This window comes from Trematomus bernacchii, unplaced genomic scaffold, assembly GCF_902827165.1.
Source record: "Trematomus bernacchii unplaced genomic scaffold, fTreBer1.1, whole genome shotgun sequence".
Classification (NCBI taxonomy): Eukaryota; Metazoa; Chordata; class Actinopteri; order Perciformes; family Nototheniidae; genus Trematomus; species Trematomus bernacchii.
The window spans coordinates 396,656-414,873 of NW_022987569.1; the positions used below are offsets into that span (position 1 = coordinate 396,656).

The 18,218-nt window shown below is 39.0% G+C and overlaps 1 protein-coding gene across 1 annotated transcript; it reads left to right on the plus strand.

Annotated features, from left to right (window-relative positions):
- Positions 1–3,282: 3,282 nt before the first annotated feature.
- On the plus strand, positions 3,283–7,566 carry LOC117479139 (E3 ubiquitin-protein ligase TRIM21-like). Its single transcript, XM_034126138.1, is given in 3 exon segments — positions 3,283–3,427; positions 5,220–6,483; positions 6,486–7,566. Coding segments are annotated over 2 exon segments (1,641 nt in total). The 5' UTR covers positions 3,283–3,427; positions 5,220–5,225; the 3' UTR covers positions 6,869–7,566.
- The last annotated feature ends 10,652 nt before the right edge of the window (positions 7,567–18,218 follow it).

An 18,218-nucleotide genomic window follows, 5' to 3' on the forward strand; every position in this document is an offset into this window, starting at 1 on the left:
TTGACTCTGCACACCGTTTACATGCATAAAAACCTTCATAACACACAAGGGGACGGGTAATAACCGGAAAAGCATGACATGGGAGCTTTAAACATTTAGAAACCATTGAGACTCAAATGCTCCTAAACGAGTCGGTTCAGTCACCAAAACAAATCTGATCTATCTCAATATTATGAAGACATATTTATTGTGTAAATTAGAAAAACGCCGATAAGGCAGTGTAGGTAAATTGTATATTTTGCATTTCTTTTGAGAGCTTGGGACCTATTTTAATCCTGGTTTCACTCTTATCAATGTTATGCATTTAAATATTATCTATCATTATTATTTGCCAACTGTTTATTCATTCTGTTGCTGTAATAACTTAAAGGGGACCTATCATGCAAAATGCACTTTTGTACGTCTAGCTAGCTAGCTATTCTCAGCCGTCCCCGCTATGAACACGTTTTGACTTGTGAATAAGTGTGCAATGTTCTGTAATTTGCTTCACTAACTCATGGCACTAATCGTGTGTTTCAGGCGAGGTGTTTCTCTCAGGATTAGAAACTAGTTTTCCCCTCCGGGATAAAACGATAATATATGTTAGCAATTAGCATGCTAGCTGGACATAATGCTACCTCAATACCAACAATACATTGTAGTTGCTATAATTTCAAGTCATTTGCAACATTCATTCTACATGTTAATGGTAAAAGCTTAAACAGTTGATTACCTGCATGCCACAAAGACTGATGTTCTAATATTTTTGCACATTTAAGTAGTAATGTAATTGAAATTCTATTTATTTTTCCTTTTTTTTTTATTGATTGTTATAATTGTACTCAGCCATGTTATGTTAGATGTCAATCCACTTACACTGTAACTACTCTGGCCTTGAAAGAAGGTTACACATCTAACTGATGTCCACTAATCCCTATAAAACAAAATTCAAGCATACATTAAGCACAAAACAATACATTTTGTACACTGTCCCTGCCTGCACCATGTCCAATGTTGGACAATGTTGTCTCGTTGTTGCGATTATACTGATCTTGTATCTTGCATATTTCACCTTAGGAAAGTGGGCACGCGATGACAGCTTCCTTGACACCATCATGGCGATGGACCGCCGTGCCATGGTCAGCAAGGAGAATGAGGACCTGCGTGCCAAGGAGATGCACGACGAACGGCTGCTGCATTCACACAAGGCCCAGGAATCGAGGTGGAGCAACAAAATACCTTTCTGGCTGGGCTTCTGGCAGTGCTAAGCGAGCTGATTAAATCCAACAGGCCTTCAATACAAAAATTAAGAAAAACTTGTCGTTGATAAACTGTACAATGACTTGTTGGGAGGCGTGTGGTGCAGTGGTCTGGTGCGTTGGTGTTAGGATCAGGGGAGCACAGGTTCAAACCCCACTGCAGTCAGGATGTCGTTGTGTCCCTGGGCAAGACACTTCACCCCAAATTGCCTACACCTGGGACAGTTAATTTTGTATTATTGTGATTATATATATATTGCCACTGTTATTATATTGTTTTGATACTACTGACACTTATTGATCTGCTGCTGATAAATAAAAGAGAACCTACATGCACAGCACTAGCATCATGATTGTCTTTGTTTAAACCAGCAGCAGTGCAGCGGTACACAGACTAACCTGTGTGTGTGTAACGTAGTTCTTCAGGTGTGTATGCTTAACATGTATGTATTTATCACAGTAAAGATGGTATACAAAAGCTTTTTAAAGAGCTTTCAACCTCATCCCATTGTCTTTAACACACATTTAACATAATAATATGCTCATTAATATACAAATATACAGTATGAGTACTGTTTTGATACTGACATTTAATCTTTGCACTAAGGTGTGTCTGCACTATTGTAATTGTGTCTGTTGACTGTGGTAAATAAAAGAGAGAACCAAATGCACTGTACAAAAGATCAGCTTTATTGTCAATTTACAATTTCCATGCCTCAAGGGCTCAAGGGCTGTGCGCGTGTCTTGCCCCGTGGCGATTTTTTTAGGTTGCGTCTCCCCAACGTTGCTTCCAGGCGAATACAGAGGAGTTGAAAAGATCCACTTTGATCCACTGCACATTGGTGTACGTTGGCACCACCTTCTCCCACCAGGGCGATGTTCTATTGTTCACCCAGAGAGAGCGCGGGACACGACGCGTTCCGTAGTATTCGCATATCTGGAACACATACAAAGACACAAATTAGCCCTACATAACTCCATAAATCCTACATTAGATAGTATTAATGTGATTTAATGAACGTACCATTGCTGTTCTTTGGGCGTGATAACGGCCATCATCCTCAGCTGTCCTACGGCGAAACATGTCCATAGCGTGTGCTTTCGTCGTCCAATCCTTTTGTTAAGGCTTCTTAACCGCCTTCGCCTCCGACTCAGCATTTCTATTGCATTTGAATGGTCGATCTGTATTTGTGGCTGAGTTATTGGCTTAAATAACTCAGTTACGAAGCTGTATAACACGACCACCAAAACGTCAACTCCATACCGTGTCTGAGGCCTGAGGTCGGAAGGTAAACAGAAGCATACAGCGGAAGCGGAAGTTTTTTTTCTTCTTCTCTCGTTTTTTTGGCGAATTGCAACTTTAAGGTGCATACCGCCACCTACTGTACTCGCCGTGAAGTTGTTTGCGGCCTGCCAGTAAACCCAAAGCAGAAGAAGAAGAAGTGACGTCAGCGGCTCATTTGCCTAATCCACCCCCAGGAACTCATTTTGGTGTGAACGCGATCTGCTTTAGTTCATCAGAACTAAAGGAGCTCTCATGAACTAAAGTTCTCATGAACTACTGTGGGAAAAGTACTTGGTGTGAACGCCCCTAATGACTTTACAGGGTAGCTTGTGAATTTACTCCAGGTGGAACTAAAGTCTGATTTAACACTTGATTATATTTCACATCGTTCATCCAGATCTGTAAAGTAACTAAAGGGATTAAAATACATGTAGTGGAGTAAAAGTACAAAGTAGCAAAAAATGCCACTTAAGTACTACAGACCCATTTTCAAACAGGAAGTGTCTCACCAGCTGCTCTTAAACAGGGACTATAACACAGCGTTGTGAAATATAGCTATAAATCTCCAGATGTGTAAAGAGATGTCCTTTATGTATTGAGAACATATTCCTACTTATGCTCAATACACTATTTGAAAAGCCTCTTGGATCAGCTGTAAAATGCATCGTCTCAAAGTGAAATAACAAGCCTCAATAGTTCTTCTTCCACTTCCTCTTTGCAAACTGCCACTGAGAGGTGGAACCACACTGTAAGAGAAGAGTTTCCATTTCCCAGAAATCAAAGTTGAAGTTTGTCTGAGCGACAGCAGAGCAGCAGCCGAGACAAGTCTCTGTTTCTCTGAAGAAACACTCAACTGAATCCAGCAGCTTTTTATCAACAACACAGCAGGACTCTGCAAACACTGGTGAGTACACTACAGACACATCACTAACTAAATATTTAGTCAAAGTTGGATTAAAATCAGAATCTGACTGTATTACATCAGTTTACCATATAAAGAATATTATACTATATAAATGTGTCAGTTAAGATAAAAACCTCAACATTTACATTAGCAACAGCCAACAATACAACTGCAATGTAAACTCTGGTTAAGTTAGGTTAGAGAGCATACAGTCAAAGCTAGCATTAGCTTATGCTAATTTTCATATTTCCTGTATTTGAAAACATCTTTATAAATGACTCTATTAAACAAAGTAGAATCTAAATATTAGATGTGTTCTGGACTGTCCAAAGCAGGGGATCTGGTGTTGTGTTAAAAGTGTTGCTTATAAAAAGGCATGACAATTAGATATTTCATTTTATATAATTTGTACACACTGTGGTAAGTAGCCTTGAGCTTTGAACCTGTTTCTGTAGTAACTGCTGTCTGCCTTTTGAAGCTGATAATGTTTACTGTTTTTTACTAGTATTAACTTCAGTGATGCTCAGCAGGAGGTTTCACTCCTCTGTTCAACAACGTGTTTAGTGTCACTACCCGATCTGCAGCCCTGCCCTATCTGCAGTGCGCATGTGCGAGATGGTCCGCCATATTTGACAACTACATACGGCAACTCTAATAGGACACTTGACACAGTGGCTTTTGGCAAAGCAGAAAAAGAACAGAGAGAGATTATTGTTATTACAACGTGACTTCACTATTATTTAACAACTCTTTTTATTGGGTTCTTTTATTTGGGGTTAAGTACATTGTCAGAATAAGTGAGAAATGGATTTAACTTCTGTTAGACAGCTATCATACTGAATAAATATTTACTGTGAATGTATGCTAAAATGTATGGCATATAGCTGTCTAACAGAAGTTAAATCCATTTCTCACTTATTCTGACAATGTACTTAACCCCAAATAAAAGAACCCAATAAAAAGAGTTGTTAAAAAATAGTGAAGTCACGTTGTAATAACAATAACTCATCTCTCTCGGTTTTCGGAGTTTTCTTTGTGTGCTTTGCCAAATGCCACTGTGTCAAGTGTCCTAGTTGGGTTGCCGTACGGAGTTGTGCAATATGGCGGACCATCTCGCACATGCGCACTGCAGATAGGGCAGGGCGGCAGATCGGGTAGTGACATTTAGATTAGATTAGATCAGATTACTCTATTGTCATTACAAAATGCAAGCACAGTGTAACAAAATGAAGGAGGGTCTAACCAGAGTGCAAAACAGTCAGTTATATACACAATTATCAGAAGTATGTGCAAAATAAATGATACAAAAATAAAGGTAAATAGATGGGAAATGTAAAAATAAGAATAAATACACAGATAATAATAAATACAGTGAATACAGTACTGTATATAAAACAGTAATGTACAAGGATGATTGCGCTTCAGCACAGCACACGACAACAACAACTAGTATTAACTTCAGTGATGCTCAGCAGGAGGTTTCACTCCTCTGTTCAACAATGGCAAAATCCCCCAACAGCATTAGAGCTTACACATTGTGTTTCTTAGAGTTTAAACTGAATGCTGCTATGATTTTCCAGATATATTTATAATATTAACAAACAGAGAGATTTGTTTAACATTTAACAATAACAGTGTACTGCAAATTTGAGCAATCTTTCACCCTCCGCATAATCATGATACATCAGCAGAGTTCAGTATCACCATCTATTTGACTTATAGCAAACAGATACAAGAGATTAAATCATATATACATTACAGTTGTTTTTTTTTTCACACGTTTTGTCCTCAGAGAGACATGTCTGCTGCCAGCTGTCTGCTGACTGAAGATCAGTTTCTGTGCTCCATCTGTCTGGATGTGTTCACTGATCCAGTCAGCACACCATGTGGACACAACTTCTGTAAAGTCTGCATCTCTCAACACTGGGATACTAAAGTCCCCAATCAGTGTCCTAACTGTAAAAAGTTATTCCACACAAGGCCTGAGCTGCTGGTCAACACTTTCATCTCTGAGATGGCTGCTCAGTTCAGACAGTCAGCTCAACAGAAAGCCAGCAGCAGCAGCTCAGAGCAACAAGTTGTCAAACCAGGAGAAGTTCCCTGTGACGCCTGCACTGGAACCAGACTGAAGGCCCTGAAGTCCTGCCTGGTGTGTCTGGCCTCCTACTGTGAGACTCACCTGGAGCCTCATCTGAAAAATGCAGGCTTCAAAAGACATCAGCTGATCGACCCTGAGGAGAACCTGGAAAGCAGGATGTGTGTGAAGCACGATAAACTGCTGGAGCTGTTCTGTAAGACCGACCAGATGTGTGTCTGCATGCTCTGCACTGTTTTAGACCACAAGACACATGATGTTGTTCCTCTGAAAGAAGAATATGAAGGAAAGAAGGCCGAGCTGGGGAAGACAGAGGCTGAAATTCAGCAGATGATCCAGAAGAGACGACTGAAGATTCAGGATATGAATCGCTCAGTGGAGCTCAGTAAGGAAGGAGCAGACAGAGAGATAGCAGATGGTGTTCAGGTCTTCACCGCTCTGAAGGAGTCTGTTGAGAGAAGCCAGGCCGAGCTCATCGACACGAGCAAAGAGAAGCAGAGAGAGACAGAGGAACAGGCTGAAGGCTTCATCAAAGAGCTGGAACAGGAGATCTCTGAGCTGAAGAAGAGAAGCTCTGAGGTGGAGCAGCTCTCACGCTCTGAAGACCAGCTCCACCTCCTCCAAAGCTTCACGTCCCTGAACGCTGCTCCACCCACCAAGAACTGGACAGAAGTCAGGGTCCGTCCACCTTCATATGAGGGGACTGTGGTGAGAGCTGTGACTCAGCTGGAGGAGACGCTCAGTAAACAGATGAAGAAGCAGCTTGAGGTGGAGCTGAAGAGGGTCCAGCAGTATGAGGTGGAGGTGACTCTTGATCCTGATACAGCACAACCTGAACTCATCCTGTCTGATGATGGGAAACAAGTTAAACAAAGAGATGTGAGGAAGAATCTCCCAGACAATCCAGAGAGATTTGATTATTGTGTCCTTGTTTTAGCAAAGCAGAGTTTCTCTTCAGGAAGATTTATTACGAGGTTCAGGTTAAAGGGAAGACTGAGTGGGATTTAGGAGTGGTCAGAGAGTCGATCAACAGGAAGGGACAGATCTTAGCGACTCCTCAGGATGGTTACTGGGTGATATTGTTGAGGAATGAAAATGAGTACACAGCTGGTGCTGATCCTTCAGTCCTTCTCTCTCTGAAGTCTCAGCCTGAGAATGTGGGCGTGTTTGTGGATTATGAGGAGGGTCTGGTCTCCTTTTATGATGTTGATGCTGCAGCTCTGATTTACTCCTTCACTGGCTGCTGCTTCAAAGAGAAACTCTACCCATACTTTTGTCCCAGTCTTAATCATGGTGGTAAAAACTCTGCCCCTCTGATCATCTCTCCTGTCAATCACACTGAGTAGAACAACCATTTGATTTTCTTCAGAAAGATTCACTCTCACTAAATGTAATAAATGTATTCAACTGGGGAAGTACATTGTAAACACTGTTAATTGTTCAGAATCTGATCACATATGGTTCACCTTGATGAGACGCATAAAAACACATAAAATACTGATGAGTATGTTCTAATGTACTCTAGTTTATTCTATGGATTGCTCTACCTGCCGTCATGACTTGAAGTGATCAGAAAACTATTTACTCAGAAATAAACTTTTGCCACTTCTTTATATGTCAGGGGGACAAGAAAAGTATTTATTGTCTCAGAATTGTATGTTCAAAAAGTGTTTCATACTTGCACACATTACTAGTGGAAGTAATGCACTCTTTTTCATTAGTAAAATACTGTATATATATTTCTTTTATAATTTTCAATTGAGGGGAAATGATGGGTCTCTGGTGTGTTTTAAAGGGGAAGTTCAGGATTGATTATTGAATTATAGTATATTGGTACAAAATGTATTGACAGTTACTTGGAACATCAACAATATCTGATCATTAAACATTAGGCTGCAGTGGTTTAACAAACCAGGGGAATTTAAATGTTACATCTCAGCTGTCTGTTGTGTTATGTTAATTGTATTTCGTCCACCTCTCTGCACACTGCTTGTAAAGTTTGAACAAAGCCTCAATGGATTAAAAAAAGGAACAAAGAATGTTATTTTGTGTGTTTCTTTAAATGTACTTACTGAAGTACAGTTTTCACTAGTTCTCAACTTAGGGAAAGTATCTTAAAAAAATGTACTTAACTATTTCCATTTCTACTTAACACCATTTGTCTGATAGATTTGGTTCTTCTGAAGCTTTATAAACTATTTAAAACCCTCTTGGATCAGCTGATCATAGATATTAAGATTGCTGTATATGTTTGTTAGAAATAAGGCCATCAACTGGTTAGCTTAGCTTAGCATAAAGACTGGAAACAGGGGAAGACAAAGCCAGCCTGTCCAAAGGTAACAAAATCCACCTATCAGCAGCTCTGAATCCAGTTTGTTTAATCCATACCAAATCAGAGGAGTAAAAACATCAATAAGACGTTTAACAGGGGATTATGGGTCGGGCTATTTCTTGGCTGGGACCAAAACAAGTTGCCAAATTGTTTTTACATTTCAGTTTTCGTACAGATATATATTAAGTACACTTAAATGTGTATTTTGTCACTCACTATTTCCCCCCTTTTCCTAGTATATATGCTAAACTAAGCTAATCTAAGTGTCTGATGGCTGCAGCCTGTGTCAGTGAGAGCGGTCTGACTGGTTGGACTGCTTCTAATGATAATGATCTCATTCTTCACCTTGAACACACTCCAGCACTGCCTGTACAGGTGAGACTAACTGACTGCAAACGTCCTGTCTGACTGGGAGATAAATAAAGGGTTTTTTAAATATCAAAATTGCATGAAATATGCTTGTAAAGTCTATTTTATTAATGCCCTGTTTATATGATGGAGCTTATCATTTGAAATGTCATTATTTTTAAAGAGGTGGATGGTGAATAATATTACAATTAAAAATGTTTCACTCACATCATGACTTTGTTTTTTTATTACAGTACACGTTTTCTGAAATGTTATCTTTAAATATACTAACGCATACAGAAACAGCACAGAAATGTGTACACTGGTTAAAACCAGGATCAAATTCTTGTTTTATTGTCGACTTATTAGAGTCAAAGGTTTTTACAGAGGGGAGTTTTGATATGGGTTTGTACCACTACATACATCCAGAAAAACTGTCAGCAGCCTTTAAGAGAAATCTATTCTCCACATGTTTTTTAGGGAAACAGATGTTATAATCCTTAACGCAATCATCAATAATCAGTCTATAAATCTGGCTATTGATGATATATGAACAAACCACTCAGAGTACAGATGGGAGTCAAACTCATTTAGAAAAAATGATCAAAAAAGGCCTTGTATTGTGAATTTACATTTTGCAGTACACAGGTAATTCACCTCTTAAGCCCTGAGCCTGTTTTTCAGGTCTCAGGCTCGAAAATGACATTCCCAGAACAAATGACCATATCTTCCCTTCTAAAACGGTTAAATTAATAATCTTTATTCTCAAAGTAATGATAAACCTGTGAGTTGGATGTAGAAAAGTCAGAATCAATATAGATGTTTTTTATTTTAAAGACATTTCAGATTTTACATAGTAAAAAACTGTAAATTATAGTGTCCGTCCAAAAATTCTTTTTTACAGATAGTGAAAACTACCCTTGGATGATGGGTTAGTAGACTAAAAGCTTTAGGAATCCAAAGTACAACATATAATAAGTAACCTGTATCAAGATTGATGCAAAACAAGTGAAATTTGACCTTTTTAGAGAGATTTAGCCAAAAACCCCCACTTCTGAGGTCATTTGGGTGGATTTGACCTATCTCTGGCCCCCCTTGCTCGATTTTGATGAATGAAATCTCTTTATAACCGCTAGAGCCAATGGAATCGAGGGAAAGTTATATACACACCAACACGTTAACAAATAAGATGTGAGAGTGACGCGTTACCAAAACCGGAAGCTGCATACACTCTGGTGGCTACCATTAGCAGCTAACTTTTCCGCTCCGATTTTTACATAAAAAATGGAATTATGGATTATAAATAATTTTTTAAAAGGTACAGGTACATTATCAACCTATGGATCAACAGTTGTAGATTTTTTTTTTTCGTTTTAATGCCATTGAACACGTCTTTTGACCTAATTGACAGCTACGGTGAGACGATCTGCCGTAAAACCTCCGTAAAGGTACGTGTTGTGATGTCTGTGTTTGCTTCCCCTGTCGCAAGTTCGGATCGCTCAGTGATGATATTATACCTAAATAATCAGTGGAGTCTCAGCTTTAATAGGCTATATTGTATGCGCAGCTACGATAAGTAATAAGGGTATCTTTATCTTGAATTGTGTGCCGCAGTGCGTTAGAATTTTTTCGCTCAGGGGTCATTTAGACCCTTCTTATGAGACTTGTGTTTTGTTTTGGTAAAAATGGTTCATATCTTCAGTTAGCTGAGATTCTTCCCGTTAATCTGGTGCTACAGCTACACATTAATAGTTTCATAAATGTCAAGAATGCCTGAGACATTATCTCGAAAACAAAACGGTGGGAGGGGTCCAATGGGGGGACCGTCGTGCTTAAGAGGTTAAAAAGAATAGTAACTTATTCATATGACCACTTTTTGTATTAGATTCAAATTTAATCTGGCATTATTTAATGATAACATAGTAAGGAATCAAAATAGCCCAACCTTTCAAAACTGTCAACCGATGGTGACTAGGGTGACCAGGTGCCAGAAAGCCACAAGTGGGACAGAGAGTATGTTTGTGTGGGACAATGTGGGACATGTAAATGTAATGTTGACGCATGAACTGTCAACGGGGGGGGGGGTTGGGTACACTGTGGACCTCTGTCGCCTGTCAACGCAACTTACATAATGCCGTTTAAAACATATAATAATGGGCGGTGCCGGCCGTCAGCGAACCGGGCCTTTCTCCGCAGAAAAGCGTTTTGGCCAATCAAAATGAAATATGCGGGACATCGTCTCAATTTGCGGGATGCACCAAAAGTCGTGAAAATGCTGTGCAGTCCATGGATGTATAATAAGAACTGGATACAGCGTGGGAGGCGGGGCCTCTTTCATTCCTATGAGAGTTGCTCATTCGCGCATGATGATAAAATGGCCCAACTTTTGAGAGAGCGAAACGTCACAGATTACCCGGCATGCCTGAGAAGTACCCGTATGTGCGCTCATAGCGCATGCGCAACTTTAACCATGCACCCCAAAATGCTCGTTCACATCAAGCACGTCAATTTGCGTACACGTAACAGCACCGCACGTTCATGACAGCATGGTAATGGTTTGTTATTATGATAGATTTGATATTAATGAGGCGGCAGTTAGCAGCTAGCGGTTAGCTAGTAATTATGCTAATTTACACATCAATCGTTATGTACTTTTATATTACGCTGTAACAGGATCTAGTGATATCCAAGCAACAAAGCTTCATTTAGCATGAAATAATTATTGCACTGTATATATATATATATATGTATACAGTGCAATAAGCTTCTTAGTGCAATAAGAAGCTACAGGGACGTTAATCTACGTTGGTAATATTAACTTTATTTAATACAACATTTACGGTACAAGATTTAATCATACAGCCCATGTAGTATAATATTTTACAAATGATGAATTACAGCAAACATGTGCAATTATATCCATTATTACAGCTCCGTGGGCTGGCAGTAAGGCGATATGGGTCCGTTCTTATTGTGCATCCATGGGTAAAGATAAACGCATGTAGTGCTGAACACGTAACATGAACGTGCCGGGCGGCGCGGTCCCGTGGGTTAGATGCGCGTTCATAATGCAGAGGGAAATAACTCACAGAATAACGTTATTAGCACATTTTTACAACTTGAGGAACGAATGTTTTTAATAAGGGCTATACAAGTGTTCATACTGGGTAGTTTATTTAGTTTAAAAAAAATTATCCAACGATTTACAGACCACTCTTTCCCCATGTAAGTCAATGTTAAAAAGTGTTTCCGGGCCTGGCAACCAAAAGGAAGTGTAGTACCGCCGTTTGGCCAGCACGAATATTTTCATCTGAGTCCGGCGCACTTCCTGGGGGCTTGGTGCAGTCCCGCGCAAAGCGGGACATCTGGTCACCCTAATGGTGACATACCTTCACCTGTTAGCGACACAATGCTTGACAACCCTGTCTCCTAGAAATTACGTTCCCACAAAACTAAACTGCATTCTCAAATACGTTTCGCAAGAAACGTATTTCCTTCCACGTTACGTTTGTTATGAACATATCTTAAATACGTTTATTTTCTACATATCTTCTAGAAACCTATTTTCTCCCACATGACGTTTGTTATGAACGTATCTTAAAGGGCCCATGTCATGGCCATTTCCACTGATCATAATTACATTGTTGAGGTATACTAAAATAGATTTATACTGTGCAATTTTCCAAACTCACATTGGTTTCGCATACAGCATCTCTGTCAAGCATGTGTATTCAGCAGTATTCACTTTCTCCACTAAACGACTCGTTGGAGCTCTTGCCCCCCCCTCCCTGTGAGCCTAGTGTGCTCCGATTGGTCAGCTCGGCCACTCGTTCTGATTAGTCAACCACCAGAGAGGCTGCGCCCATGTCTAACAGTGCTTTTCCCGGCTGCTCTCAGCGTAACATCAGTCTTATCATGGCGTCGGCACAGCCGTATATTTTATATACATATATATTTTTAACTGTTGTTATAGAAGAGTGTGACGGCCCCAGGGCCTTTGTCTTACGATGGGGTGGAGCTGAAGAGGCTAATCAGCACGATCACGGACACCTCCGGACACTACGGCCCCAGTCTCTCTCCAAAGCGGCTGCAGGAAGACTAACTCTGCGATCCTCTCAACCACCTATCTCTGCATTTATCACAATAAATGTGCCGTGGTTTTGTAAACTCGTGTATGTCTCCTTGTCTTTGTGGCCTACGAGCCGCTCATAACAAAGAGTAAGTTATTTTTACCCGTTATAAACTACTACTGTTTGATGAGAAATCAAATCATGGTTTGCTATATATGAATTCAGGGAAGAAAGGATAGGCCTACTAAGTATTTCCATTAAACTTTATTTTTAGAAATGTACAAAATGAACATAAATATACATATATACACGGTATATAATCCATTCCTCCTCCTTGCATTTTGCCTGCGCACAGTCGGTGCGGTGCCTTTTAGCACGACGCCTCAGTAGTAGTAGAAGTGCCTTTTAGCACGTCATGGATTGTCCGCCAGGATCTGGCTGGACGAAATCAAATGCAAATCACAAAATATTAGAGAAACTTAGTTGTTTTAGATTCGTTAGTAGTAGTTGTGTAATGAACAGCTTGCCTGCTAATATGCTAACCTAGCTTTGTTTACCTTGGTAGCTAACACGATATGAACGTTAGCTTGGAGGAAAGGCAACTATAATGCAGTGTAATAAAACTACTATGAACAAAAGCTAGTGGTTCATATTAGGCTAGCAATAACGTGTTTATAATTGCAATCGTATACGGGTATTCTGCTACCATACAATGTAACTTGCATGAATACATTGTTTTGCGCTAGCATACAGCTAGCCTCGTTAGCTACATGCAGTATATGTACGGTCACAATGTACGGTAAATCACAGTACAGTATACTGTATGAGTATTCCGTGTGTGTGAATGCAGACATTCTCCTGCTATGAGATACATGTATGCAAGGCCATCTGCTGATATTAGAGTTGATATATGGAAACGCTAGCAACTTAGTTAGCACAGTTAGCACTGTGTCAATGGCTTAGCAGTCCAACACAGTTTACACATTTAAACAGTCTTGTTTGATAAATACACAAATAACAATGCAAACTTACAGGTTGTATACCCAGATCTTCCCCTGCTCCAAACGGTCCAAACAAGCTGTGCATATCCGGCCTCAAACTGGGCAATGTTTTGGAAGCTTTCGTCTGTGAAATGCCGGTTCTTCGAACCTCTGGAGGAGGAACACGCCGCTGCTGGTGTGGCCATAGCTCTTCGGGATTGGTCCATTTCGTTCCGGGTACCGCATGACATCAGGCAGTACCCGGAAGAATCAAATGGGCAGTGACGTATCTCCAACGAGGCGTTTTGGGGAGGTATTTTCTGTGTTAGAGTTTTACTCGCTACAGGGTGTACTTTGAGGGTTTTGACTCTGCACACCGTTTACATGCATAAAAACCTTCATAACACACAAGGGGACGGGTAATAACCGGAAAAGCATGACATGGGAGCTTTAAATACGTTTGCTTTCTACCTATATTTGCCATTTCTTTTCTAGCTTATAATAATGATAATAGTTAGAGATGTCCCGATCCGATCACGTGATCGGGGATCGGAGCCGATCACGTGATTTTCAAAAGATCGGAATCGGGAGAAAAAAATCGGGGATCGGGAATTTTTTTTTAAAATTTTTTTATAAAATATTTTTATTATTTTATTTAATGTTACAAAACAAAAATGACCATGTTCACGTCTTAAAGTCATCCTGAGGCCTTAGTTTTGGTTTAAAATTACACAACATCATGTATGTGTTGCTTCTTTTGGGCTTGTTTTCATAGACCTGGTTGCTTATTTCTCTCAAATCTGGCAACAGAGTGGGCGCAGTGTCTAATAGTAGCAGTAAGCTAACGAGAGGCTACGTTCAGCTGGTGCCTCGGGAGTCGGGACAGAGAAAATGTCAGGAGTTTGGAAGTATTATAAAATTGAAAGCGAAGGCAGTGTAACAGCCAGATGCAATGTTTGCAAGGCGGAGGTTCCACGTGGTGGAAAGAACAGAGCTACGTTCAACACGACCAATCTAATACGCCACCTGAGAAACAAACACCAACAACAACACGACGAGTGAACAGTGAAAAGGCCAAAAAAATAACAGCCAAGATAGCTGAATTCATCGCGTTGGATGACCAGCCGTTATCTGTGGTGGAGAACGTGGGGTTTAAGGGACAACTTGAATGCTTTTTTCCTTTTTTTTCTCTTAATGCATTGCATAAAGATCGGATCGGGAAAAATCGGTATCGGCAGATTGTCAAAATCAAATGATCGGAATCGGATCGGGAGCAAAAAAAGGTGATCGGGACATCCCTAATAATAGTCATTTATTAATATCATTTTAGAGCAAACTTATTTTCGCGCTGGCTGGCGGCTCACTTTTCAGTTTACCAAATCCGTTATTATGCTGGTTAATGGTTAATAATCACAATATTGTTTGTAGTCGTTTCAAACAGCATTCTCAATTACGTTTAACAAGAAACGTCTTTTGTCTCCCTATTAGAGAACGTGCTATTCAAGCACAACCCTGTCTCCTAGAAATTACGTTCCCACAAAACTAAACTGCATTCTCAAATACGTTTCGCAAGAAACGTATTTCCTTCCACGTTACGTTTGTTATGAACATATCTTAAATACGTTTATTTTCTACATATCTTCTAGAAACCTATTTTCTCTCACATGACGTTTGTTATGAACGTATCTTAAATACGTTTGCTTTCTACCTATATTTGCCATTTCTTTTCTAGCTTATAAAAATGATAATAGTCATTTATTAATATCATTTTAGAGCAAACTTATTTTCGCGCTGGCTGGCGGCTCACTTTTCAGTTTACCAAATCCGTTATTATGCTGGTTAATGGTTAATAATCACAATATTGTTTGTAGTCGTTTCATACAGCATTCTCAATTACATTTAACAAGAAACGTATTTTGTCCCACGTTACGTTTGTTCTGAACATATCTTAAATACGTTTGCTTTCTACCTATCTTTGACATTTCTTTTCTAGCTTATAATAATGATCATAGTAATTTATTAATATCATTTTAGAGCACACATTTGAAATCGACGATCGGGCTTGATATCCTATGGTTAAATTAAAATCAGTAGGCGAGGCTGTAATTTCGCCAGCTGGAGGCAGAGTTTTAACATCCCAAAAAGCTGCTGTGTCGTTTATTGCACCTCAAACACCTCAAACTTCCTCTAAGGACAGCAGAAGAGCTCTCTGGCTTCAGGCTTGATCGCCGTTCAAATGACAGCGTTGGTTTCCCCAAAAGTGGGTGGGGCTGTAAAGTGACGTAGATTTTACTCTCATCTATTATTCAAAACCATTCTATTTATTCTAACGTAAATTACATGCCAGTGTTTTATCTTTTTATTAAGCGATTTGTTTCTGTTGTTTAACTCATAGATATATATAAACATATGTTTTAATATATATCTATGGTTTAACTGGGAATGTTTTCACATTGAACCGGAAGTACGTCACTTCACTTTGTCTTCTTCATCCCTTTTACGTTCCAGACAATGCATGGCTCAGCGTAACAGACTGAACAGCGACCCCAGGTGTGTCTACATTGGAATTACATCTTCATTACTGAAGGAAAAATACTTTACCTTGTGTTTGTTAACTGGGTTTTTAATGCAGTTGGCTTTTCTTAATGGTTACAATATTGCTATGAGTTACAGTATATCTGAAGCAAATTATGTTTCTGAAGATGTGTAGTCAATTCCACCCTTCAATGTAGCATAAATGTGAACTCTCATTACAGGAACAATACCGGAAACAGACGTAGGAAAGATCCTCAGCTCGCTGATTGGATGTTTTAGCTGCAATGCACGTTGGGATATGGTGTTTATGCAATGTGAAATCCGAAAACATTAAAAAAAATAATAATAATACTTTATTCCGAGTGTTCTTGCTTTTCTCTTTGAAAGTCATCACATAACGGCATTGTAATACACTGTTTGGCTGCATTAAATATTACACATCTGCCATAGTTCTTTATTTATAGAGCCCTGATGAGAAGACTTCTGGACAAACAGGAAGAACTGCCGCCGAAACTGAATACGTGACGTGGATCATAAATATATCAGCAATTAAACAACATCTTACATTTCTTTTCACAAAATACGTCTCCTTGCAGTATCAATACTAATTCGGCTGACTTTTATATTTGATCCAATTGGTAGATAGGTTATATTTACACCATAACGGTGCACAGCTGATAGAAAAGGACTTGTAGTTTTTAAAGATATTACTGATTTTCTTTGAATATAAGAATGTAAATACTGAGTTGAGAGAATAGTCAGGGGATTTGGGTGATGGGAGACACATCTATGGAATCAGAATTTCAATAGCTTACCATTAAATGACGGATATACCTTTCTGTCTGTGATGTTTTACAAATCAGATATTAATGTGTAGAAGTAAACATGAGAAATAATATAGCAATATCCTGTACAATTATGTAAAAACATGAATACAACTACAAATCTTCAGATGTTATACATACATAAGTGTCCTACACTAATAATACAAAGTTATTATTAGTATACTGTGTGTACCTTGTGTGCACCGCCTAGTGGTTAAAGCACGTTATTTAATTATTTTTGTTGAATAATGTTATTTTTGTTGAATAATGTTATTTGATGAATAAAATATTAAGAGTACATACTTTCATAGGGGGAAAGTAGAAGGTCGATGATAGAAATATAGAATATAAAAAATCAAGAAGATACTGTAAGTGATCTCTACAATAAAACAGTTTAGTGCCTGATGTACAAAGATATTAATATGAGGATGTGCAAAACAGACAAACTAATTAACCTTTATTAACACATTAAAGAATACTTTAGGTTTTCTTTCAAATAAGAAAAAAGCTTTGGGGGTATCTATCTACAGATAAATATTAAGCCTGACAAAGTACTTAACGTCTAATATATTGCTTTCCTGCAATGTTAACTGTGTTGAAGCACTTATTTTAACTGATATTATATATATATTAATTATACTCTTATGTATGTAGATAGTATAAGACATGTGCAGAATTTGAGTTTAATGGTGGAGGAATACACACATATTGATAGATGTCTTGTAATGCACTGTTGAGGAACCTGTGACCCAAGTTTTTCATTAATTGCATAACTTCAACATAGTGGTGTATATGATATGTCAATAAACCTTAGAAAATCTTGAAAGGGATGTGCAAAATAGCTATTATATACAGTTTTTAATTAACTATTAGTAGAGAATAACGAGTAATGAATATACTTTATAGAGATCTGCAGATAAATGTTTAGTCTTCTCAAGCACCAACTAATATCTCTCCTGATTGTTGGCACTTGACAATCACCTTTCCCTGAATTTTACTCAGGTGTAACTAAAGTCTGCTTTAAGGGTTGTTTATATTTCACATCATTAATCAGAATCTGCAAAGTAACTAAAATAAATGTAGTGGAGTAAAAATACCAGGTTAACCTCTGAATTGTAGTGGAGTAGAATTCCAAAGTAACAATGAGCTGGCATGTGGGTATATATTAATGCTTCCCATTATGGACACAAGCGATTTTCACCCATTTATTAATTACATGTTTTACATTTGTACACACCAATTTGTTTCCTATCCCCTAAACCTCCAGGGCTGTACACAGTTTAATACTGTCAACTTCTAATTTTGGGAAAAACGAAAACGTCTTTTAAAACTACAATTCCCAGTAGAGACGTGCCATAGAACATGTTGCGAAACACAATAGCCAGCATGTGTAGTTCTGGGGGGGGCGTTTGAGTCCAGTTTTGGAAAGTCTGCCGTGGTTTCGTTCCATTTCAAAGAGCTGTTTGGCGCTCGGCGTAACCTTGGCGCACTGCCACTCAAACATCCAATCCCAGAGCTTGAAGATTAATCACGGGGTTTGTCAACGGGACTGTAGTCCCAAACGATAGCTGGGGATTATGGGTAGTGTAGTGTCTTCAGCCATCCTA